This window comes from Numida meleagris, chromosome 20, assembly GCF_002078875.1.
Source record: "Numida meleagris isolate 19003 breed g44 Domestic line chromosome 20, NumMel1.0, whole genome shotgun sequence".
Classification (NCBI taxonomy): Eukaryota; Metazoa; Chordata; class Aves; order Galliformes; family Numididae; genus Numida; species Numida meleagris.
The window spans coordinates 1510929-1535867 of record NC_034428.1 but is presented as its reverse complement, the minus strand read 5'-3'; the positions used below and the strand labels follow the sequence as shown (position 1 = coordinate 1535867).

General features: G+C 41.0%; 2 protein-coding genes across 15 annotated transcripts in view; both read left to right on the top strand.

Annotated features, from left to right (window-relative positions):
• PLCH2 (phospholipase C eta 2) overlaps positions 1-11174 on the top strand; it is an 82369-nt gene extending 71195 nt beyond the window's left edge. For 5 of the 11 annotated variants that reach the window (XM_021417553.1, XM_021417552.1, XM_021417551.1 and 2 more), the window contains 2 exons: positions 3691-4747; positions 8055-11174. In XM_021417553.1, the coding sequence (XP_021273228.1) occupies positions 3691-4747; positions 8055-9793 (2796 nt within the window). In that variant the 3' untranslated portion in view covers positions 9794-11174. Of the gene's footprint in view, positions 1-3690; positions 4748-8051 lie in introns of all 11 variants that reach the window. The other 6 variants (XM_021417559.1, XM_021417555.1, XM_021417558.1 and 3 more) reach the window with 2 other exon arrangements.
• On the top strand, positions 11305-24801 carry LOC110408638 (probable glutamate receptor). 4 transcript variants are annotated; one of them, XM_021417585.1, is made up of 12 exons: positions 11305-11977; positions 15035-15076; positions 15987-16094; positions 18290-18321; positions 18884-18943; positions 19599-19778; positions 19961-20187; positions 21005-21102; positions 21574-21791; positions 22233-22458; positions 23048-23295; positions 23808-24801. In XM_021417585.1, exons 3-12 carry the CDS (start codon positions 16022-16024, stop codon positions 23907-23909), a joined length of 1464 nt encoding a protein of 487 aa, XP_021273260.1. In that variant the 5' UTR covers positions 11305-11977; positions 15035-15076; positions 15987-16021; the 3' UTR covers positions 23910-24801. The 4 variants fall into 4 exon arrangements, with proteins under 4 accessions (XP_021273260.1, XP_021273259.1, XP_021273258.1 ...); XM_021417584.1 differs by having other exon boundaries at positions 11305-12949; XM_021417583.1 differs by having other exon boundaries at positions 11305-14842.

Genomic DNA, 24939 nt, shown 5'->3' with positions numbered 1-24939 from the left:
CTTATGTATCACACTGTCTCTTCCCTGTCCTTATCTGCTGGCTTCCAATCTGCTGCACTAATTTGTTTCTTGATTACTTTATCCTCTTCTCATGTTCTCAATATATTACCCACCCCTGGTTGCTTCTCATCATCATTGCGGTCCCTTGCGATTTTCTGGTGTTGAAATATTGATGCAGTGCACAACCTAATTAAAATGCAAGGACCTGGAAGGAAAGCTTGTACAAAGGTGTTTTTTTGGTTGTTATTTTTTAAGTAATAAACCCATCTACAGTCCTACCTGCAAAAATTACTGAAAATGTGGAGGAAATACTACACAGCCCTTTCTGTTTTGATCTGTCTTGTTCATGTTTTGCTGTGATTCTTTTGTCAACAAAGTTCTACTAAAATTACAATTATTTCTGTTGACGCTTTCCTAATTATGGGCAGAAAAATCACCATAGCTACAGGTCTGGTTTTACCCATCCTTTATTAATCCAAATATTCTAATGCAGGCATTAAGCTCTCTGGCATTTTTTCCAGAGACAGATATTCCACCCTCTCAGTTTGACAACACAAAAGCAGAGTCTTAGATTTCTTTTGCCTTAACACGTGTTTAACTGAAATTTCTTTCTAGCTTGCACTGTTTCCTGGAGACACTTTTCTTTGTCTGTCTCTTCTGTAGTCTATTTATGTACTGTGGAATTTCTTCTTATTTTTTTTCTTAGGTGAGACTCTCCCTCTCTGTTGTTGTGTGTCTTATTTGCCTTTACTCTGTCTGTTTGTGATTTCAGTGGGCTTCTCTATGTCAAAAAAAGTCTTCTTTTAGAAGCAGAACATTTTTAGACGCCTTGAAGGTACCCCCTCCTAACTCAGGGAGGTGTAGTGACCACCAACACACACCTGCATGCTTCTAACTTTGTTAGCATCAGTGTCTTCTTACTAGCATTTTGAAGCCCTTCAACTCATACCATGGATTGTGACATTTGACTTGGTCAGTTTTGTTGGGTCATTGATCAGCTGGAGAGCCCTCCGTTTATGAGGTAGATCCAGGATAAAAGTCCTCCTATAACCTCCCTCTTCTCTGAGTTTCTGCTGACCATCTTTTCTCTTACAAGCTGCAGTTCTTTCATGTGGAGAAGAACCTCTAGCAGTGAATACTTTGCTAAATTATGGGAAAGCCTCTTTATAAGTCTATTTTGAAAAATGAAATGGCCCTGTAAAAGCTGGAATAGAGGCTAAAAGCACATATTCTGGATCTGCATCGGACGGCTCTCTTTTTTAACCTTTTTTAGATTTTTTTTTTTATGTTAACCGAATTTATCTTTGCATTCTTGAATCAGTCAATTGATTCAAGCAATAGTGGCTAACGTAAGAAAGATGCACCAAACCATCAGGAATGATACCTGGGGCCCTGCCTTGCCTGTAACCCATTCCATTAGTGCTTTTCTTTCTTTCTTTTCTTTTTTTTAATTATTGGTATACGTATGTTTGTATGTCATTTGTTTTCTGACTTCGCAAATATTTATTCTGTATGATTTTTATAGCAATACATTTGTGTACTTGCCAACTTTCACCAATTGGAGCGGAACATTGTTTTCCTCACTCCTTAACAAATGCAGAATCTCATTTTGAAGCTTTCTAGAGGAAGTTGAGTCTACTTTGATCCAAGCAGACTGTTAAATAGCCTGGCTCTCACTGGATGCTTATTAATATTTCAATTACATTTTCTTTGCTGGGTATTACTGGCACTGTTTCTTCCACAAATGGGAAAGAGACAATCCCTACCTTCTTTGTCTTACCCTCTATATATTTGTAAAGTCCATTCGAGGTCTCTTTTTAGCTATCTCTTTCTCACAGTGGATCTTGGCACGTGATAAGTAAACTGCATTAATGCCAATCAAATTTACCACGGGTTTCTTACAACGCTTTTCAATCATAGGCTTGTGTACTATTTTTATTCATTCTTTATGCTTAAGGAAGTGAACTACTGCTACTAAAGAGAGCCTAATCTAACTGGAAAATAAAAGCAACAAAGGAGAAGTAGATTAGAAGCGTAGTGCTTCTTTCTCTGCTTTGAGATTATTTGTATGAGGCTCTATGCATGGAGCAATCTACTCTTTATCATACATCAGCTTTTAAAGTTGGCAAGTACACCTGGAATGTTTACAGGAATGCTGAAATTCTTTGTTTCACTGAGATGTAAATCAACTGTATGATGGTGGGAGACCTCTGACAGTTAGTGCTTATATGTATTTAATACTTAAATAAGTACAGAAGTGTATGAAGTACTCCATTGTCAACGTGACTAACTTCATTTGTTTATGATGTGTTTCTTCAGTGATGAAAACATACATGAGTGTCTTTGGAAGTGTTGTATGGTAGGAAATGATCAAAATGCAATCACACAGGTAGAAAGAGAAATATTTGAAGATCACATTTCATTCATGTAGTTCAGTTGCTACTTGCGATATTGCTTAATTCAAGTGAAGAATCAGTATCACTCATACTGAAAAACAAAATATGGTATTCTTAAGTCCATCGTGTATTTCCTGACAGCTATAAAAGAATGTAAAGATCCATCTTGGCATCAAATTTGTTATTATCTATGATAAGACGAAAATATTATTTAACTGAAAATGTCACTATCATTTAAATTCTGTAACCATCTGATGTTGCATGAGAAGTAAATTTAAAATGATTTTAAAATATCTTTTGAAATTGCCACCATTTCTACAGCTTGTTTTGTGTGAGGTTTCTTTGTTTGTTTGCTAGTTTGGTTTTTTGTTTCTTTTTTTTTTTTTTTTTTTTTTTTTTTTTTCCTCTCATTTTTTCAGAACATTCTGTTTTGTCCCTGGTGGAACCGCTGTTGCATGCTGCAAGTTTCTTGTCTAAAGTATGAGTGGTAGTTACCATTTCCAGTTTAAGAGACAGGAAAAATTAGATTAGTCAGCATCTAATGTGCAGTTTTGCACAAGTATTATGTTCTACATAAGCTGGAGAATTCAGTTCTACGTTTCAAATTTAATTCTTCAGCAATTCTAATTGGTCCTATTCCAACATATTTAACTGTATGAAATTGCAGGTGAATTTTTCTATTGAAAAGCATTCTCAATTTTTTTTAACTGTTCTGTTTGCCAGCAGGACTTAACTTTAGCAAAGCCCCAAAGCTGGTAACAACATTTGAGGATAACATCAGCTTGTGGTGTTGGTAGCTTTATTTTAATTATGGCGTATTATAGAAGCCTGAGTGTTGTTCAGTATTTTCTGGAAGAGCGGTTTGTTAGAACGTGAGTTCACAGCGTAAAAACTAGGATGCACTAATTCCTCTGTTGTACTAATTCCTGGGAATTATTAACACACATACTTTAAATTCGAATGTAAGTAGCTACAAACTAGTAAGAAAATTACAACAAATACAGAGGTAAGCTGGGCTGGAAAATGTCAACACAAACAATGAAAAAGTGAAATTTTGCATAGCAGTTGCTATTGATGTTTTACATTTTTATTTCCTGTCCCATTTTTTATTTAGTTTTTATGCTGATGTTAAGAATATGGCAGAATACTCTGTGTGTCAGTGCATGTGTGTGCAGTGCACGAGTATAGAATCATAGAATCATTATGTGACTTGATCGTTGAACTTGAGTTCCTGGGCCCGAAGGAAGAGTTTTGCATTTTCTGTTAAGGACTTTTTTTTTTCTTAATTTTCCAGGTCAAACAAGCTCTGGGCCTAAAAGGCCTATTTCTCAGAAATCCAAAGCAGGCCTCCCTGGACAGTCATGCTGCTGGTCAGCTCCATCGCAAACATTCCTTTAGCAGCCACATCTTGAGACGGACAGCAAGTGCACCCACCAAAAGCCAGAAGAAGAAGAAGGGCTTTCCTGAAATTGTTTTTGACACAAAAGACAACAGCTCTGAAGGGGCCAGTGAAGACCACGAAGCAGAAGCTGCCTCACAGCCTCGCTTTGAGCAGGAGCCAGAAAGTGCTTCTCTGTCACCAGCTCCCAGGGATGGTGCCAGTGGGGAGGGACATGGCAAAGGGTTGAAAGGTAAGGCCCATAGTTCTCATAAAGTCAAAATTCAAAGTTGTGCTCAAGGGGGTGCTGCTTTCAGTGAACCCATACGGAGGTCCAACAGGGTCCGGCTTCGGGAGCACCAGAGCGAGAAGCAAAGTGTCTTTGCACGCTGCGCCATCAACAGCTCTGGTAGGATTGGAGTGGCCACCAACTGCATGAAATGCATGATTGGTTCCAAAGAAAGCCCAGATCTAGAAAGCAAGTGGAGTGACCAACCTACCAGGCCTATTGCTAAAGATTTGCTTCACCATGATCAGTACAGCAGTATAACTGGAGAAGAGAGGTTAGAGCTTAAAAACTGGGGTATTAAAGCTCAGTCCAGACCACAGTCAGATTTGCAGTCTTGCAGTAGCCCTGGAAATGCTGATGATCAAACAAGGAGCACCCAGTCTTTCATGACCTCAGGGAAGAAAAATGTTGAATCTAAATGTCATGGAATAAAGGCTCATTCCCGGCAGCGGTGGCAGTGCCAATCAGGTGGCAAGTATGGAAGCACTATCAACTTGGTTGCAGCCAGCAATGGCTCTATATCCTCCAACTCCAGCAGTCTAGAAAGCCTTGGAAGCCCAGAATTTCCCAAGCGCTGTTCTGAAACTTCTCGAAGGCAAGTGGGCACCCTACAGAGGGAAATGAATGCCTTATTCGTTCAAAAATTGGAGGAAATTCGAAGTAAATCCCCTATATTCTTTACTGGTAAGACCAGATTTTCTTCACCCTTCTCCACCTTAGATCACATCATTGTCTCAGCTTCTGCGTAGCATCTTTACTTAGAAGCTCCTGTGTGCTGTTTTGCCATCAAGAGCTCTTGTTCTTTATTTTTAGAAGTTACAGAAAAAAAATGCATAAACATTTTTATTTTATATTTTTCGTGGATGTGCCTGGTTTAGACTAGTCCTTTCCATGCCTAGTTGTCCATCTGCAGTAGTAAAACCTGTCAATAGTCCATGAATGTTTGGATTGCTTGTTCAGGGTCTTTTGTTTCCCTTTTTTTTTTTATTGAATGTGGTATGATACTAAGTAAATTTTAAGATCCAAACCAGAGCATTAATTAGAGATTGAATATAGGAAAACTGCATTAACAAACATTATTTCCATCATCAACGTTTGTGTTTCATCAAGCAGTAACCACAACAGAACTGATATTTGATGTGCATTAAAAAAAAAAACAAACATAACTCCTTCCTCAGAGAACTTGCAATTTATTGTGTAAATTACTGGCATCAGGGAATCCTCTAGTCTGGGTTATTCAAGAGATCACACTTGACCATTCTGGTCCTAAATATATAAATCCCCAGTATGCAAGCATTTATAGATGTGCTTAATATTACATATAGAATTTGACTGTGACCTGAGGGCCCAGTTACGTAATACAAAGCAAATGAGGTATGTGATCTGATGTTACTTGACACGAGCCAAGCAATGTGGACTGTTAACATTTCCCAACTGTAAAGTGAAATTTGCCCATTTAAAGGAAGATTACTTAAGCTACAGCGTTTTGTTGTATTGTTGTTTCAAGCCAGGAATATGCGTGTGGTCACCGGGATCATCTCGCCCTCACACGAACTGTGTGTTTGTAGAAATGGAAAATAAGAACAGAACTTTTCAAGTTACGTGTTTTAATAAGGAATTTGGCCTTTTTTTTCCCCCTGGTCTGGCAGCAAAAGGAAGGAAGGGAGGAGATCGTGACAAAATTTCCTCCATTTCACAGAACTGTGAAGAGGAAGTAAAGAAATCCAGCTTTTGTCTCCAACTGCAAGAGCATCTCTTTAAATTCTTTCCACTTATTTTTCTAAAGACTTTGGGCATTGATAGTTACTTTTGTAGAAATACTTAAGTAACTTCAGTGCTTCTCAAGACACAGCCCTTTTTTTAATAACAGATTCTGGCTGTTCACATACAGCAGGCTTCTTTGAAAGCCTCGTATAGAAATTTAAAATATTTTATTTCTTTGACCAATTTGGTTTAACTGGACACCTACAGTTTCTCTATCTCTTTTTTGATTCTTTTTTTCTGCTTTGAGCTTTTTGGAAAACACCAGGGTAGTGGGAGGGAGAGAGAGAAGTTTGCCAATTCCTATGACTTGAAATTAATCCAAGGCAGCAGAACCCTTCCTATGCCTAAATTATTGGCATTGGGCTTTTCATAAGCTCTGAGTAGTGTGACATATGGAACCATTTCCCATTATCAGTGCCAGCTCCCCTGCTAGCCCCCTAAGTCACTAAATAAATATTGTGATACGCTTGAAATTTGATTAAATCCATCTGACTTCTCAAGCATGGAACCAACAAACCTTTAACATTGTGAAATAGTCACTTGGACTGAATGTGACAAACACTGTACAAACAGCACGCTTTCCCCATCCTCCTGCTATTTCAGTGCTTTGGGCCAAGGCACCAAGGAAACCAATAACATCAGCCTAATATGGCTGTATTTCATAATTAACATTCTGGTGATGGGATGTGCCACAAGAGTGAGACAGGAAAGTATAGTCCCTGGTTTGTCTCCTTTATGGCAACAGCATTACAGTTTCCGGTATTCTGCTTTGTAAGTATGCTGTAATCTGTACAGATGACCTGGCCTGCATGGGGAGAGGAAGAGCTCACTAGGCTGACCAGCTCTGGACTCCTCCAGATCCTGAAAATTTGGCTGTTCTGTGAGTGGTGGATGGGCTTATGTGCATGTAAGCCTTCAACAATAAGATGCCTTCTGTGTCACAAGTAGCAACAAACTCATATTATGTTACTGTTTTTTTTTTTTTCTTGAACAGTAGCAAAAATTGCCTTTTGTTTTTCTAAAGCAAAATAGTGGATTTAATATCTGTCCATTTATGGATTCCATTGAATGCTCTGGTTGGTCAGAAATTCTTAGAATCCTACAAAAATGTTCGAGTATCTCTGTCTGTCTCCCTTCCCTCCCTCAGCACTGATTTACCCTGTTATCTGCACCTGCCTTCCCTACATTAACTGGATTTTTCCTCTGTTCTGTCCTATTATTCTACATGCACACTCTCCCTCTCTAGTTAAGAACTGAAAGGACAAGCAAGTTAAAGGTAACTGTCAACTGAGTATCGCTGATTCAAGCACCTTGTTGCCTGTACTCCTGTTTCCTTTTTTTGTTTGTTTTTTGTTTTGAAGCATGTTCTCATTGTGGTTTGGAGACATGGGAAGTAGTGTTCTTGGCATGAATGCTTTCGTTCTTAGGGTGCAGGATACAAACATTGCAGATGGAGTGTTGGTTTTTTTTTTTTGGGTAATATAGTGGATGTGATGATTCTTCAGGATTGTATTGTCAGCCTGGTGTTCATGAAGCATGCATCTCTGTATCGTCTTTTGAAGAAGAAATGGCAAACTCTTAGGAAAACAAAGTTACTGTTTAAAGCTTTTTTTTTTTAATGTTATCTTTAAAAGGCACATTGACTACATTTCAGTGAATGCATACAAGTCGTTCTTCTTTGTAATCTGCTCCAGAAGTCCTGTGATGTTTCTCTTCTTCGAATAACTGATTATTAAGATCACATCTATGGGGTGGTGAAGGTGTTCTGATTATTACACAGGATCTGATTGTGATCTGATGTACTGCCATGTTTGAGTGCTGGAAAGAAGGAAAAAAGCAATGCAGCTGGTGCTGAATGGTGGAGGACGAGGTTAGATTCTAAGAGAGGGTCCAAAGACACAAAGAAATGGATGGACACAGTTGTTCTTTGATTAAGACAATCAGAAAAATAGTGTGTTCCTGGCATGCATGGACTGGGATTTTTTAGAAGCAACTGCTTTTTTGGGCAGCTCAAACTGAGAGAACCAAAAACGTTGCTGCCTTTGCTAGGCATTTGAAATCATCAGTTATTTAAAAAATCTTTATTAATATATGCAACTACTACCTCTGAAGCAAAAGGATACCATGTAAAGGATAAATCTGTGGTTTAAACTGGAATCCATAATAGCTAATTAACCCAGTATCTCTGTTTTTCTTGTCTGTTTCTTCTTTCATGTCTCCCAAGTAGATATCAGCCATTTCTCGATGCAGAGGTCAGTCACTTCTTTATGCAGCCTAGAAACTATCACTGAAGAGCCTGTTATTACAAATGAGGGCCATCATGCCAGCCTCTTCTTTCCTCTGCCCATCACTCCTTACAGCGATTCTGAAGAAGGCTCTATGTCTGATCATTCCACTGAATCTCAAACAAAAGGAAGCAGCCCATCCAACCAGCCTCCAGAACCTCTGCTCACTAGAGAACAAAGACCAAATTTGGCTGCAGAAGACCAAGTGCAGATAGCCACAGGAGCAGCTGACATTAATGTATTAGTCCAAAACAATGAGAGGACAAGCATGGCAGGACTTCTCAAAGAAGAAAATGATTGGACGCAGGCATGCAGTAAAGCTGAAGATCAATTTAGTTTGGCAGCGCATCCTCAGAAAGCCTGGCTGGTAGTGGCAGAGGCTAAGAGTGCTGGCCAACCTGCTGAAAACTGCCAGAAGCATAATGACCAAACAGGGCAGGTATTAAAGGACTTGAAAACCACTGCTGAATTGAAAAGCCAAAAACCTGGTGCAGCAGCTGTCCTGCAGCAAAACAATGTGATTAATGGCACACATCCAACTTTGCCTCCAGATATTTTCCAGAAGACCCAGGCTGCACAGGCTCTACCTGTTTCTCAGACGAGCTCTTACATGTTAGTAAGGAAGTCAAAGAGTGAAGGGCTGAAAAAGTCAGACTCCTCAGCTTTAATAAAAAATCCAAGTAGCCTATCTCCAGCAGCAGAAGTATACTTTGATGCTACTGTTAATGACCGGATCTGGAGCAAGCTAGATTGCAGCAATCATCGTGACAGCATGTCTTCCTCTTCCAGCATGTCCTCCAATGACACTGTGATAGATCTCTCTCTACCTAATCTAGCTCGCAAAAGCCTTCCAGATCTTGGCATCCGTCACGAGAACTTTGAGCCCCTTGCCATGAGAAGGGGTATTCGCCCACGGTCTGCTACAGCGTCAGGTAATGAAATGCCAATAGTGAGCAAGAGTAAATCCAATCCTAACCTGCGGGCTGACCAGCTGCCAGCAGATGAATTATGCCCCCGTCCTCTCGCAAGGAGTCCTCAGGATGCGTTCTCATCCATTCCTAGAAGGCACACCTGGAGCAGGCTGTACATAGAAAGTCTCAGGCAATCTTCTAACAAATCCAAAGCACAGGATAAGGTTGGGAATAACCAGGCAAAATCCAAGAGTCTTGGAGACCTTACCTCTGATGACATTGTGTGCACTTTTGAAAGCAAATATCGTAGCATCAGCAGGAGTTTTGTCACTCGATCGATGCGTGAGCAGCGCCGCTCTTCAGGCCTGAGGGCCTCTGTCAAACCCCAGGACGAACTGACCGAGCAGCTGAAGAAGCTGACGGCCTTCCAGCAGGAAAACGACATCACTTCCCCCATCAGTCTCGATCCGACCGAATCTGAAGAGGAAGTGGAGAGTTTAGGACTCCTCCGCAGGTCATCATCTCGCAGTCAGAGCAGGGTGCGGTACATTGCCAACAGGGCCAAGCAAGCTCAGGAGAGACAGCGGCTGCAGAGCCTGGGCCAGCTCAGTGGGAGTCCCATTGAAGAGAGAGGAAATCCAGAGGGAGCCTGCAGCGTTGCAAAAGCAGTTTGTACGGATATAGCTTCTCCTGCTGTGTTTACATCCCAGCCTAAGAACCAAACTGATTATAACACTGACACAGAAGTCTTCTTTATGCTGAAACTGTAATTCTGGGGAGCACTGAGTAAGGTGATGTTTACATTCAAAACAAAACATAGTGACCTGAGAGGCACAAGATATCCTTGTATGGCTTAGTGCTTCCTGGCCTTCCCTTGGTGGTAAAGGTACTTAAGATCATGACTCCAAAAGAATAGATGAGTGCTAAACTTGTCATCCGTCTGTGGAATTCCGTCAACCAACTGAAATCAGAGATGTATTTTTACAATCTTAATGATCGGACCTCTTTTTTTTTTTTATTACACTTTTTCCAACCTCAAATCTGGCCTCCTTTGTGTGCGACCACTTCTTTGCACTTGCAAATTGCTCTGTGCAAAACTTACGCTCCTTACTACTTTCATTAATTGCTTTGTTTAGCAGTTAAACATCAGTGATGTTAGTGACAGCTAATGTTACTCTTGTTAATTGTGTATCCATGAAAGGAGGCTGGATTTGAAATCACGTAACTTGTTCTGGTGTTTTTTTTTTGAAGAGCGAGAGGCATCTGGGAAACAGTAAAAATTGCAGTGGAATTCTTTCCTTAATTAATAATATAGTAGATAAACTCCATCTTTTATCATGGACTTGTTTATTTCAATGAAAGTCCATGTTGTCGCACTCTTTGAAGAAAGATAACCTGTTGCCATGTTCCAAAGGAATGCTTTTTTTTAAACCAAGCTCGTTTCTATATACATATAAATATACGTGCGCATCCGTGTGTATGCAGGTATATGTCTGCTTATATATGTACACATGCAAGCACTTAAACTGAACTGTGACTGTTTCTTGTCTCCAAACATTGCCCGTGGGAATGAGATAAGAAGGGAGAATTAGTCAAAAAAGACAGGAAACATCTTCTGACACTAATTCAGAAATGACTAAAGAGCACACTCATCTTTTCTTGAATACGGAACCATCCCTTCTTTATGGTATTTTAACAATGCTGCTGTACATAGCACTTTTTTGGATGAATTTTCCTACTTCTATATTGCACTGCCATGCAAAATTTTCAATGATGTGTTTTAAAAATATATATATTTAATTTTTTTAGATGAACATATTTAGAGTTCTATAGCAAGCTCAATGGAATAACCATTTTTCCTCCCCATTTTTTTTTTTTTTACTTTTTTTTAAGGTGTGTCCTCCATCCCATCTCTCCCTCCAAAGTCATTTATTATAGATGTATTTTATCAGTGATGGAGAAGATTGTTTACTGAGATGCATTTTAATGAGAAACAGAGGTTTAATTTTATTTTCAAGCTGCATAGAGTCCCTATTATTGAGAAAATATTTTGCTTTTGTTTGTAATGATTCTTCTGTGTATATTGCAAAATCTAAAAATTTGTTTGTAAAACCACCTTCTACTACTAAAATAAACATATTTAATCTTCCAGCTGTTGGCTGTTCAGCAGTAACATAACACTTTTTTAATGCCGTCATAACATTTAATTTTACTCTTTTTTCAGAATGCTATCCATTTCAGATCCTGCTCAATTTTTCTCTGGTGCACCAAAGCACATGCAAGTATTGATAGAGAGCGGCATCCTGATGTGTGATGCACAACACGTGGGTAATTTTCAATGGGTGTCTTTGGCAGCCAGTGATGACTGGATGAAAATTCTTGGGAGTCATGTAATTTGTAGCCAAACAGGCGCTATCCAAGAACTTGATCTGTTCTGACACAGCCAAAGAAGTGAACATTATATAGATCAATACAAAGATAAACTACATTTTTTTCAAGTTAGATAGCTAGACCTATTTCATCATGGAGGTTGTTTAAAATCTGGCTGAAAATACTTATCTCATTCAAAAAATCTTTTCTTGTCCCAGCAAAGTGCACAGTGAAAATGTGTCCTCAGTTCACCTGTGGGATGTGGGGCTAGAAAGGAGTTCTTGGCATTTGGTCACAAATGTTTCAACTCAGAGATATCAGAAGGTAAGGCTAACTATGGTTAATGATCTCATCGTGACAAGGAGGTAGGGGCTGGGAGGAGTTAAATTCTCTGATGAAATATTTTAAAGTGATCTTCAGTATGCTTTGTCCAAACATGCTCCTGCAGTTTTCCATCCTGGCTCTGATCTTCATTACTTGTCTTCATAATTTGGATGAGAGGCCCTTGAGGTTTGTGCAACAAAGGTTTGGAACCTGCACTGAAGTAACTCCACGATATCTTTGCAGTCCCTGAAGACAAAAAGGTAAATCATCAGCGGAATGCGTGATCTGCCAAGATCAGTCTTACATTGTATCTTAAAACAAAGCGAATTTCATTAACATTCTTTAGGCAGCAAGTCAGTCTGTTCTACTTCAGTTATGGGCTGAAGAGCTGCAGGGAGTTGCTGCTTTTTTTTATCTTTAAAGCAAGAAAGTACGTGCAAATTGACAGCGTTAGAAAGTCTGTGTGTGAAAGGTCTATTTGTGTCTTTTCAAAGACCAAGTTCCACATCCCTTTTTATCTTTTATTGATTAAGCAATTCTTGTTAAATTAATGCACCTTGCAGAAGACAGTATCATGCAACGCTTCAAAATATCTTTTTGTTCACATTTTTAAAAAACAGTGATTGGATTTAATTTGCTAGGGTACGTGTGAATTTTGCCCTCCTGTTTGCAAATTAGTAGTAACTGCCTTGCCAGCTTGTTTTGTTGCTCTACAGAAGACTATTAATGGTGTGTCCATGTGTTCATATGAATGGAATTTATTTTGCGGTACCTACACTGCTGAGTAGCAGGAATTCACTTCAGCAGTTTTGTTCTTCATCCTTTCTGCTTCCATGTAATTTTGCTCTGAAGAATAATTACTACAGTGATAATCTAGCCAATCAATTTATTCTGTTTCCAATTTGTAGTGTTTGATTTACAAAAGGAAAAGATTCATGGTGATTCTGGTATCATAGTTAGGTTTTTAAGTGGATGTATCTTTTAGGTTTGGGAGTGGGTTTTTCTTGTCTTGCTCCCAGCCCCCCCCAGCAACAACAAACTCAAGAGCTTTAAGCAAAACTGTTTCAGCATCTCTGTTTTGTTTTGTTTTGTTTTTCTGCACGAACTGGAACAATAGTGGACATCTCAAAATCAAGCTGGTGAAAGAGGATATAGAGAGAGGCAACATACATAGGGAGGGTCAACTAATGTGTGCAAACACTTAATTGGCTCTATCTCATCCAAAGCTGCAGGTAAGAATTCAGTGAAGTGTGCATAACAAGCACACAGTTCTTTTCATGGGTTTTTAATGCCAAAGCATTTGGCCCTCATAAACTTGTGTTGTAGGCAGCAGCAATGATCATAACTCTGCCTAGAGAAGGCCCATTGTCTATCTGTTCCTGCTGGCATGTAGAGTTACAGCAGCCATCTTCCCTTGTCCTGAGCTCTCCCTGTGAGGCCACTGACTTGTCCCATACGTTTTTCAGTTCATTCAAGTGTAGGTTTAGGAGTCCAAACAGTACGTGGTTGTCCTTGGTGTTTATGGACTGTATTCCTCCCGCTTGGTGTTGAAGATCACTGATGATGAGCATTTGATTGCATCTGTAAAAACTAATTTTGACAGTGCTGAGATGTTTACAGCTGCTTGTAGCTGAGCTTATTAGTGGCTTAGCCCTCGTTAGCTGCCAGCTGTGAAAAATCACATACCATAATGTGCATCTTACTAAAGCCTAGAAAAATATTCATGAGAAGCAGCTGGGAACCTTAACTCGTCTGATTCTTGTTAACCTCCCTCTACGTGCAACACTTTGCCAGAATCTCCAGAGTGTGGCTATCGCATAAGAAAGTGAAAAATAAATCACATGCCAGTTAGCAAAGCTAGTACCTGAAGTGAAGCTGTAAGCAGCTCAAAGCATCTGAGAGAAATCCGAGCTGAATGGGTCTCTTGGAATCTTTTTGGTTTTGTCCTATAGGAAGAATGTGGTTATCATTTATAGCATACATTAGCATCTTGCCATAGTTTATGTTGTAAGAATTATGTGCACCATTTGGTGTCTGAAATGCAGTAGAAGTAATATTGGAGCTCCCCTGAACTGCAGTGGGCTGTGAGTTGTGCCCTTACACTTTGGCATCACCAAATGCATTAATGTAAGCATTTTTAAAATGGAAATACAAGCAAATTTTGACTGTTGAAGACGAGTTGTGTTGATGTGTAATGATTAATTAACTCAGTGGCATATAAAGAAAGGGAGTAGGGAAGAAGGTGTGAGCTGCCTGAGACATTTCCATCTTGAACAGTGCTTAAAGTCAAGTAAGTGTGAAATAATTTTCTTTTCCTACTCAAGTGTGGACATGTTCCAGCTCCTCTGCAGGATGTGTTGTAATGATTTACTCTTTGCTGAATTCCTGTGAAAGCAATCCTTTGTAATTTCAGAGCCTTGATGTCGTGTTTATAAATGACCTGGCCCAGTAGAGTCAGCCGCTTGGCAGGGTTGTACTGGAGCTTACTTTTGAAGTGCAGCTGGTAAATGGAAGGATGAAGGGGTCAGGAATTTCACTTCTGTGTCTGTGTCTTACACAGTTCTGTACAACCCAGAATTCGTGGTTTACTTTGAAGCTCGGGCTTTTCTTCAGCATTCTGGGATGTGAGGAAGTACTGGCTGTATGTAATGAGTTTGTGAGGGTTTTGGTGTTGTACCTTTATCCCCCAACTGATCTGAGACAATCACGGAGCAGAGAAGGCCTTAAGCTTGCAGTAGGAGTAGACAGGGGAGATCGGCACAGCTGAACAGGGCACGGTTCTGCAGAAAAGAAGGCTTTTACAGGACCACACAGCAGGCCACGTAGAGGTATTTGTATTTTTCCGAGCCTCAGTTAGTATTGAGCCGCTGGACTGACCTGCTTCCAGACTTCTTTTTGCCGGGGTGCTCCCCTTCCTCTGTCCCCAAGGCAAGGTGCCCCGGAGCCTGCGGTGCCAGCTGGCACGTCCTTCCCGCAGCAGCCCCGCGCCTGGCTCCTCCTGCTGTCCTTATAACAGCCAGGATGCAGCCAGCGTTCCCGTTCCAGCAGTTCCATTGTGCCTGCTCATCGACCTGCTGCCGCTGAGACCAAGTCAGACCAAGCTAGGAGAGGCTGAAGGGATTGCTGTAAGTGAGATGCTGCCTTCAATCACTGCTGTGCCTGTAGCTGGCAAAGATTGAAGCTTGTGTGCAACAGGCTGTCTCCTGCCAGGCTGATGGCTGTTCATCTTTTCCACTGCTCTGTTTAATACTAACGCCTCTCTTCAGCACTACCTGCAGTAGAATGATTGAGGAGTAATGCTGTCTTTTTTTGTTTAGGTTTTGAAAGACTGAGAAGTTTCTAGAGCCCATTCTAGCAAGGTAACATCTTAAATCCTTAGTTTGTTTTGCTGTAAAACTTGAAAAAATGTTGTTGTACTTCGTTAGGTGGACGGTGAAGGGATGTTGCAGTGGTTAATTTAAGCAGCAGCTGAGCAGCTCCTTGCAGGCTGGAGGGCACTGGAGTCATCTGTCCTCCCATTATTCTCACAGTAGCTTCTTCAGTTAATCCTTCAATTATTTTAGTACTAATGTAGAATTACGGAAGTGTATTTGCTTTTGCAAAAAACGCTCTTTTTTGCACAAATTTAGACTTAGTTTTTTTAGACAGTCAGTAGCCAGTGTGTTAACAACTCTTTCATTTTTGTTACCAGCTCAGAATAGCTTTTTTGAAGGAGATCACTTGAAATAAAGATCATTTCATAGTATACACTCAATCGCAGTGAAAAAGTAGCAATAATTTACAGGTTAAATTTACCAGAAAACAGAACAAAACTGCTGTTCCTCACTGGCGCAAGCATATCATTCCTGCTGCTTTTTCTTCTGCAACCCACAGAAGGGAAATATAACATCTTGCATTTATGTCTCTGAAATAAGGACCTCCTGAAACATCTCCTGTTTATCAGTGCCTGCACACTGACCCTGGCTCCTGAGGAGACATTGCCTCTCCTCTGTGGGGAGCTGGCTGGGAGAGATGCAGTGCAACAGTCAGTGGATACATCCACTTCATATGTTCATCACGTTATTATTTCTGCAGTAAAGTGCTCCCTGGGACCTCTTCTTTAATGTTTGTTCTATCTGGTCTCAGGAGTGACCCTGTTTTCACCTGGAGACCTTTGTTTGAATTGGGACTCTTCAGAATTGAGATGCAGAAAATCCAAGATGTACCAATTTAACTCAGCTCTGAGAAATCATAAAAGCAGTGTTAATGACTTTCCTTTAACCTCAACAGGAAGTTTCCTCCAAACAGTAACTATTTCTGCTGCAATGGACAAAGCACTTCACTTTATGTTCTGTGTGGTTACAACTGTGCTGCTCCTGAGAGAATCGAGCCAGACAGGTGAGAATATTTGTCCAAGAATGCTGGCTGCATTCAAACCTGGTTTTGTCCTTTGCTGATTAGGACATAGTGTTAAAATTTGCCTTAGGTCCTGGTGAAGTCTTCATAACCTCAGGGCCAGCAGAAGGAGACTGCCAGTGACTTCTGCACAGCAGTCAGCTGGTTGGATTGCAGCTCATCCCCAGTGTGAGGAGCTGTGGAGCTTGCTTCTGCAGTTGAAACAAATGCTGGTGTTTCAATCTCATTGTGGCTTTTTGGTGTTCTATGTCTGAGTCCAGATTCAGGCTAAGGAGTAGCTTAACCTCACAGCATTACTGGGAAACAAAAATTGGCTCCTCTACTGATTCTCCTGCCCCTCTCACCTGCCTATCCCCTACCTGCCCAGAGCTGGTGGTAGCAGCAGGTTGCTTCAAGTCACATATGCATCAGTCTTTAGCTTTAGTGACAGTGGTCAGTTTCTCTCATACTCTTATCCCGAGTGTCCCAGTGTACTCCAAAACTGTCACCCACCTGACCTCTTGGTTCAGCTATCCCTCATGGTCACAAGCTGCATAAAGGGAAATATGGACAGAGGGTGCAAAGGCAGGGTTACTAACCTGGGCAGAGGGGGGCAGGGTAGAAAAGTGGGAGTGAGGAGGCCAGTTCTGATTTATCTGTGCTGAAAGCTTTTTCACATGAAGTCAAGCAGGGAGTCATCTCCCATCAGAAGGCTGTTCACGCTCAGAACTGAAGAGGTAGGGGCAAGGCTGATTTTTGCAACCATAGTAGTTTCCTGCAGCATCAAACCTTTGGGAGCAAGAGAGGAAGGATGAGACCTTTTGTGCTATGTTTTAGTAAATTCTCCCAGTGAGGACTTGGCTTTGGAGAAGTGTCACTGCGATGAACTTAAGGTTACTGCTGCAGCTTGATTACTTATGGTCTTTTCAGGAGTTCCTACAATGGGGCTTTGAACAGCTGCATCCAGCCCCGCTGTGGGGGAGCTGAAGCCCTCAGTACAGGCTGTTTTCTTCCAAGAAACCCTAGCAGGTCTTCAAAAAAGGAGCCTCAAACAGCTTTCACTGCCTCTAATGAGTTTCTGAAGGGAGACAAGAGAACTCCTTTGTGAAGATTTCCAGCTCCCATGGAGAACTGTAGAGGAGAGGGAAAAAGCAGGTTTTGTTTTAACAATAATGTGGAGCTCAGCACAAGACTAGAAAATGCAAATCCAAAGAATGAATAATACATAATGAATGAATACGTTGTTATATTTAATGAGAAACTCACAGCTTTTGCTTGGAACAGTAAAAACACTCTAATTTCTTTGTTTTATCTTGGGGTTTTTTTGGTTTTTGCACTGTGAATTCTTTGATTCCAAGGAGCAATAATGCTGCACATTCTAGAAAAAAAACCCATCCTGGGTAGTTAATAAGCTATACATTGACACAATTGTGTTTTTAATTCTGCATCTCGATTACTACAGTTTCCATCTTTTGCAGATTTGGGGAGTTGGGGTGTTCTGAGTGTTGTGATAAAGGAAGCTGGGGATCAAGTAATTAAACGGTTTTGTTAAAAGTTGCACATCGGAGCAGAGAGTAGAGCCAAAAGCTTAATTAACCTCATTAATAATACTTTTACAAGTGTTTTTTTTTACTGAAGAGGAGACAGGCACAAGAAGGAGTGGCAATAAAGAACCACAGGTCAGTGGCAGAGCTGGTGACAGTCTCAGGTGTTCTTCACTCCAGTGAATTTGCACGGGGATGAAAACTCAGAGCGCTTGTAATTCTGGGGGAGAAAGCAATTGGGTGAGGATTTCTGCCCCAGTGGTTGCAAGATGGTCTCCTTTGTCTGCTTTAACAGTAGGAACCTAGTAGGAAGCCCTCTTGTCTTGGAATTCAGTGCTGATGAACTTCAGGTTGTTTACAGGGCTTTTCCTTAGGCAAACAGACTGGCTTTTGCAGGAGTTGGGGATGGGAATCTTAGTCATGTGAAGCAGCAGGGCTGCTGGCTGTTCAACCTATCAGGAAGGGCGATTCTGCAAAATGCAGTGAATAAGGAAACAAACTTCACTAAATTACTACAAGTCGGCTGCACTGTGAGCTTCTGAGTCAAGGATAATCATTCTGCTTATGTAAGTGAAATGAGTTTATGAAAGTTCACTTTTAAGGAACTGTGAACATAAACCCTGCAAGGAGTTGATTTTGTTGTTATTTTTTCAGGAGCAATGAGGAATGATGATGCTATGATTAAGGTACGTTTAAGTTCACTGGTGCAGAGCTACCAATGAAGTCATATGTGCAAAAGCTCTCGGATATTAAATCCAGACATAGATGAGGTCACAGTGTGCAATGCTTTTAATCTGAGGACAGCCTTAGTAGCAAAAACGTGAACTGTTCTGAAGTACTGGTGACCAGAAAGCATCTTCAGTTATAAGACCCTAAGGTTGGAAGATATGCTCTTGAATTTGGTGTTCCATGCAAAAGTGAATTCGTGTTTCCTCTCCTCTTCATCTCAGGATTCCTACTGTTCTGTCTCCTGGAATTGCTCTCTAATGAGGCCTTAATTGGCTGCTAGCTGTTTTGTCAGCAGCATAAATTGATCGCTCTCTGGAAGACTATATGTACTGAGTATCTGAAGAATTGTGACAACATTTAAAGTGATTTTCTTTTTTATTTGTATGCTGACAACATGTCATAAAGTGAAATGCTTTTGACTGATTAATTACTGTTATGGAACACACACACATATTATAATGTAAACCCTAGCTAAGTGGGGATCCAGTTATTTCTCCTTTGTGCTTTTTTTATTTGTAGGCCAATGACTTGAGGGGACCAGAAGAGAATCTTCCAGTTTTGACTGTCACAACAATCTTGGTAAGGCAGTAACAAAACCCTGTAGCTGGGAGATAGCTGGAATTACACCTTGCCTTTTGCTGACACCGATATCCGTGTTCATCACAGTATTTTTCAACTGTTGTCACTATGATGTAGAGGTGAAAGTTTCAAACAGTTTCAGCCTTTTCATTCTGTTATCCATCGTCTAAAGTAAGTTGTTTTTATCCTGAAGTGGAAATATGTAAAGATCATGTGTGCAAGGATTAAAAACAGATCATTAAAAAATAAAGAATAAAGAAAATGCAATGCCACTGGTACTGGACAAGCAGGATCATTCAGAAGAATGTGTGTCAATACATTGTCTGATTCTGCTGTCAGTTCCTGCACCAGCGTATGACTCTCAGCTGATGTTTTGATGGGCCAGATGGAAATGTATTTGGACTATTAGACTGCAAAGAGATTATCACTTGTTTCTGTGGTCTAATGTAGCTTGCAAAATCCAGCTGCCATGCTGTAGTCTTTGACTAGTGGTGGCATATGATTCCTGTGATTTTCTTTCAGGTTCGGAAATGTTGTCTTCCTGATAATGTGAGCAGAGATCTTTGGGGAGGATTTAAAAAAAAAAAAAGTTTAATTCACAGTCAGTCACACTGCAGACTGTGGTGGCATGTAATTGATTTCCCTCTTTATGCAGGAAGACCCCTATGTCATGGTGAGAAGTGCAGAACTGGAGGGATACTGCATTGATTTGCTGAAAGCACTTGCTTCAATGCTTCACTTCAGCTACAAGGTGAAGGTGGTGGGAGATGGGAAGTATGGCACCATCTCTTCCACTGGGAACTGGACGGGGATGATTGGAGAGATTCTGAGACAGGTAATTTTCATTTTATGTTTGAGAAACTGCAGCACTGACAAGGAAAGAAGCCCAAGAGCTGTGCTGACATGGCTGTTGGCCATGTAGGTATCTGTCCGCTTAGCCTGGGAAGCGTTCTATTTGAGTGATAGAAATCTTCAGGCAGGTGGGATGGTTGGTTATATTTTAACTTCTTCTTACAGGAAGCGGACATTGCAGTGGCTTCCTTGACAGTCACATCAGCAAGGGAAGAGGTGGTCTCCTTCACGACGCCATTCCTGCAGACTGGCATTGGGATCTTGCTTCGAAAGGACACTGTCTCTCAGGAGATGTCTTTCTTCCACTTTCTGGCTCCTTTCAGTAAGGAGACCTGGACTGGCCTCCTATTTGCTTATGTGCTGACGTGTGTCTGCCTCTTCCTTGTTGCCAGGTACAAATGTGTTTTACAGGTTTTGCTAAAGTCAGCTGCTTTCCCAGCTATGGGGAGATCTTTGTTTTTAAGAAAGTACCAAGGTGCATTGTGCTTTGAGGAAACTTCTATACAAATCTAGAACCAGAGCTAATAAAGCTTAAATCATGGCACATAAGGAGTAGGATCTCCCTATGAAAATCACCATATCTCTTGATGTGGATTATCCACAGTTGTCAAAAGGACTGTGTATTTCAGCTTTTTTGTTCTCACTTTTTTTCAGAGTTAAGTTGTTTTTTACTCTGTATTCCTGTGTGCAGTCCTCTCCTGGTGTGTTTTTATGCACTCAGTCCTGCACTGACTCTTGTGGATGAAATTCTTTCCCCTCCATCCTTTTCCTAGGACATCAGCTTTCTCCTCCTCTCTTGATGAGGCTGCACTAAGGCTCTCTGCATTTGCGATCTTGAACAAAATCTCTATTGCTGCTTTTCTAGTTTTGTGCAGTCTTTTGTAGATGATAAGGATTTGCTCTGAGGAGCGGCCTTCATCTGATACTAAAGAATAGAGCCATTACTGCCCCATAGGTGTACCAGGGAGACTAGATTATGCAATGGTTCAAGAAGGTAACTGGCAAACCTGTAGAGAAGCCTCCCGAGCCTTCAGTGTTGCAAAATACTTGTGGTATTGATCAGCAGCATTTTTGTCTACTAGATAAACTGTGCCACAGTTTCCAGTGGAAAGACAGGGCATTTTCAGGCTGTCTGCACTGCTGCACATCATGCTGCAGGATTGTTCTTTTCTGCAGTGTCTGGTGTGTCATCCTGTTACTTCCTTACAGGCTGAGCCCTTGTGAGTGGAATGAGCCAAAGAATGAAGAGAATCACTTCACCTTCTTAAACAGCCTCTGGTTTGGAGCAGGAGCACTCACATTGCAAGGTGAGCTGGGAGGAGCTGATTGCCTATGAGCTCTCTGTAACAGTGGTGTGCTGTATTTCATGGTTAGGGTGCTGAGGGAAAAGATGTTAAAATAGGGATACTTGGCAGTGCTAAAACTCAGGGATGTCTGGATTAGGGACTTGTTGGAGTTCTGCAGGTGGCTGGCTTCACCTGAGCACTGTGTGTTTCCTGCTCTAACACTTGCTCTAGAGCTAACCAATGCACTTATGCTTTATAGAGTGGAGTCTTTTTGGGTTTTTTGGGCAGTAATACTGCTTCAGCTCTGCATAGCATGCAGTATTGATGCTGTTCAAACCGGCCACTGAGGGCTTTTCAGGCCTGTGTGTTTCCAAAGTAGCTGCAGAGCAAGCTTTTGCAGTTTGGCCTTTATTTAACAAGTCTTGTGCTGGCTTTAACTCGAGCTCTCTCTCTTACCACCTATACTTTCTGTCGGCTCCTCTGGTCTCGCAGGTGTCACCCCTCGGCCCAAGGCGCTGTCTGTGCGGGTCATCGCTGCCATCTGGTGGCTCTTCACCATAGCTTTGTTGGCTGCTTACATCGCCAACTTCACCGCGCTGCTGAGCTCTGGCAGCGAGCAGCTCCCGATCCAGACTTTTGAAGATCTTGTGAAGCAAAGAAAGCTTGAGTTTGGGACACTGGATGGCTCCTCCACTTTCAACTTCTTCAAGGTGCAGAAAATTTAATTGTGCACATACATGCATCCCTTAGGGCTGCTATAGTGGAGTCAAGCTGTCTGGCTCACACTGGGTCTTACACTGCCTTCCTCACTGTAGACTCCATCAGTTCTCTTGTTGTGCTCCAGATAATGGGATTGGTATATGCTGTTTTGTTATCTCTTCTTTCAGCTTTTCTTTGAGAGAAAAGCAGGCAGAAGATTGTGTTTTAATAGTGTATTCTCTCTTAAGACAGTGGTACGAGTCTTCAGGGGTTATTCTTGTGTACCTTGAACATAAGGTGCTAGATAGATGATAATTTTAATTACAAGAGGGCTCAAAGGTAAATAGTTTAAGTACTCCTCTAAATTTTTTCAGTCACTGCACATGTATGCAAATGTTTTTCTGGATAATTGCTTGATACATCACTTTATCTCTTGAATTTTTGGGTTGCAGAACTCCAAGAATCCCATCCATCAGATGATCTATGAGTATATGGACAAGAGACGAGACCGCGTTTTAGTCAAAACCTACCAGGAAGCGGTTCAGCGCGTGATGGAATCCAATTACGCCTTCATTGGTGAATCAATCTCTCAAGACCTTGCAGCCGCCAGGCACTGCAATTTGATCAGAGCCCCTGAAGTTATTGGAGCCGGAGGATTTGGCATTGCCACGGCCCAGGGTTAGTCACTGTCTATGACTTCTGTCCCACTTCTCCACTTGGATCTCATGGGTTTGAAATGGTCTGTCAGAGCAAAGGGCCTGGCATAGCTAAGCCCTGAAACTCAGGGACACTTTCTGCGTGTTAAGACTAATAATCTACTATGAACAAATTGTTAACCCTGCTATCCAATGTTTTCATTCAGTAGATGAATTATCACTAGCACTCCCTCTTATTTTGAACTGTAGATTTTAAAAATATCCACTGCCAAGAATGTCATTGTTTTTTTTTCTGTTCATTTTTTTCTCCTGCTCTCGTACCAAGAATGCAGAACTCGTTATCAGATTTGTTCTCTTGTGAGCATGACTGATAGTATTTTTCAAAGAACCTTCACACTGCCCTTATTCTGGAAGTGGATAGGATAGGAATGGTTGTTATCTAGTTACGTAAGAAAGCACTCAGCTTAGTCTGCTGCGCTCTGCAGAAAGACCATTTGAAAGCTGGGAAGCAGCACCCAGCTAAGCCTGCTTTGTCATGTAGTAGCAGGTTGATTAAAAGTGTGCCTGTGATCTCTCTTACACGCTTTTCACTTTCATTCCACTGCTGCCAGCATCGCCATGGACTAAGAAGCTATCAGTTGCTGTCCTCAAACTGCGCGAGTCGGGTGACCTTGACTACTTGCGCAACAAGTGGTGGGAGTCCAGCTGCCTTCACAAAAGTAGAGAGAGATGGAGTCCTCTGCAGCCCCAAGCTCTGGGTGGGCTCTTTCTTACTCTTGCAATTGGCCTCGCATTGGGAGTGATTGCAGCTGTAGTGGAGCTGTCAAATAAGAGCAGACGTGCTGCTGGACAGGTCAAGGTAGGTGACTGTCATCATCTCCTGTCCTCCTCCCTGGATCCCTTCTCTTCAGAATGCTGGCTTCCTTACCATGGCAATCTTTCTTGTCTATAGAAAGAAATGTAACGGGGTGGGAAAATAGATGCCATGTATTTACTCCGTAAAATCTCTGAAATGTTGTTGCTTGGGCTATGTGACAGTTATGTAGCCTGAGCAATACAAAAAATTTTAAAAAGCTTAAAATATTAAATAGAAACATTTACTGTAATGCAGACAGGCTGCATTCCGATACTCGAGTGTGTACAGAGGTCAGTAAATCATCAGTAACAAGTTTATTCTCAAGTATGGCTATTCTCAAGTCATTTGACAAGCAGGAAAACACATGGAAATAAAGCTGCACTAGTATTTGAATGTGTATTTTGGTGTTCTTGTTCTCCATCCATGGCAATGAAAGTCTAGTGCGCACTTAAAAGCTGCATTCTACGATACAGAACAACTTATCCCCTTGGTTTTTTTCCCCTTTTCTTTTTCAGAAATCTTGTTGCTCCATTTTCACAGAAGAAATGTGTACTCGTCTACGTATAAAAGAAAATACAAGACAAACCCAGGAGACTTCAGGAAGGGCTAATGCTTAAAAAAAATTCTTAAGGAAAGGGCATATATGAAGGTTCTACCATATATATGTCATAGGAGTTACATCACTGTAGAAGGATATTTTTCTGCAAGACTAGAGTGTTAGTTTCCTAATTACAAACACACAGCACTTCCGGGTTGATGGTGGAGCTGGTCATAGAAGAAAACCAAGCAGCCTGGAGGAATTTAAATTGATAAGGGGTAGAATGCAACTGCTAACATTAAGGGAGGTTAAGCTGTGGGATCACATCTGTGTTTAATTTAGAAGTTTACTGTGTAAGTGCATGAATGCCTATAGGAGTAAGTGACTTGGGATAGGTTAATATGAAGCCTCTGCATACTCATTATAGAATGAGAGGCAATCTTGAAAATTAAAGCTTTTATCTGACTGTTCTAATCAAGAATAACTGCTTCTTAAGATTTTAATTATAAACAGACTGTACTTTTTCCCCTCTTCTAGGCAAATGACAGTGATCACTGTGAAGGTCATTTCTGAATCAGAAAGGACATTACTTTCATCCCAATAATGCAGGATTTAACTGTATTCTATATAGAGACCTAAAATCTGAGAAAGGGAAACCTTGCAATGAAGGAACTAGATTTAAGAAACGTCTGTTTTTCATCAGAAGAGAGGTTTCCTTGTTTAGCTACAGAGGACAGTTTGTCTGAGTTATCCTGACTGGGAAGTACTTAGAAATAAGATTCATACTTAAAATCCAAGAGCAGCAGAACACGAACATCGGCAAACAAAGTCAGTTAAAGAAAGTACAAATTCAGTAGGCAAGGGAGATGAGTGAAAGGCATTTTGTGTTATTTTCTTGCTGTCAGAGAAGGATCTTTGAAATTCATGGGAAACAGTTACTTTGGTTACATATTAAATAGTTTTCTAATTAAGCTGTTTTTCATTTCAGAGGTGGAATGGCTGATGCATGCACATACTGTTTTGCAAATTCATGGTTAAATCACTGCATTTATGTACTGCACATCTGACGGAGCAGGGCACGAATTCAGTTACTTAGAAGTAGTTTTACC

What these genes read in the sequence shown, in the direction of transcription:
- LOC110408638 (XM_021417585.1), top strand. Translation starts at nt 16,022, where the DNA reads ATGGACAAAGCACTTCACTTTATGTTCTGTGTGGTTACAACTGTGCTG. An exon ending in CCACTTTCAACTTCTTCAAG is followed by an intron (nt 21,792 to 22,232) that starts GTGCAGAAAATT and finishes TTTGGGTTGCAG; the next exon opens with AACTCCAAGAATCCCATCCA. An exon ending in GTGCTGCTGGACAGGTCAAG is followed by an intron (nt 23,296 to 23,807) that starts GTAGGTGACTGT and finishes TTTCTTTTTCAG; the next exon opens with AAATCTTGTTGCTCCATTTT.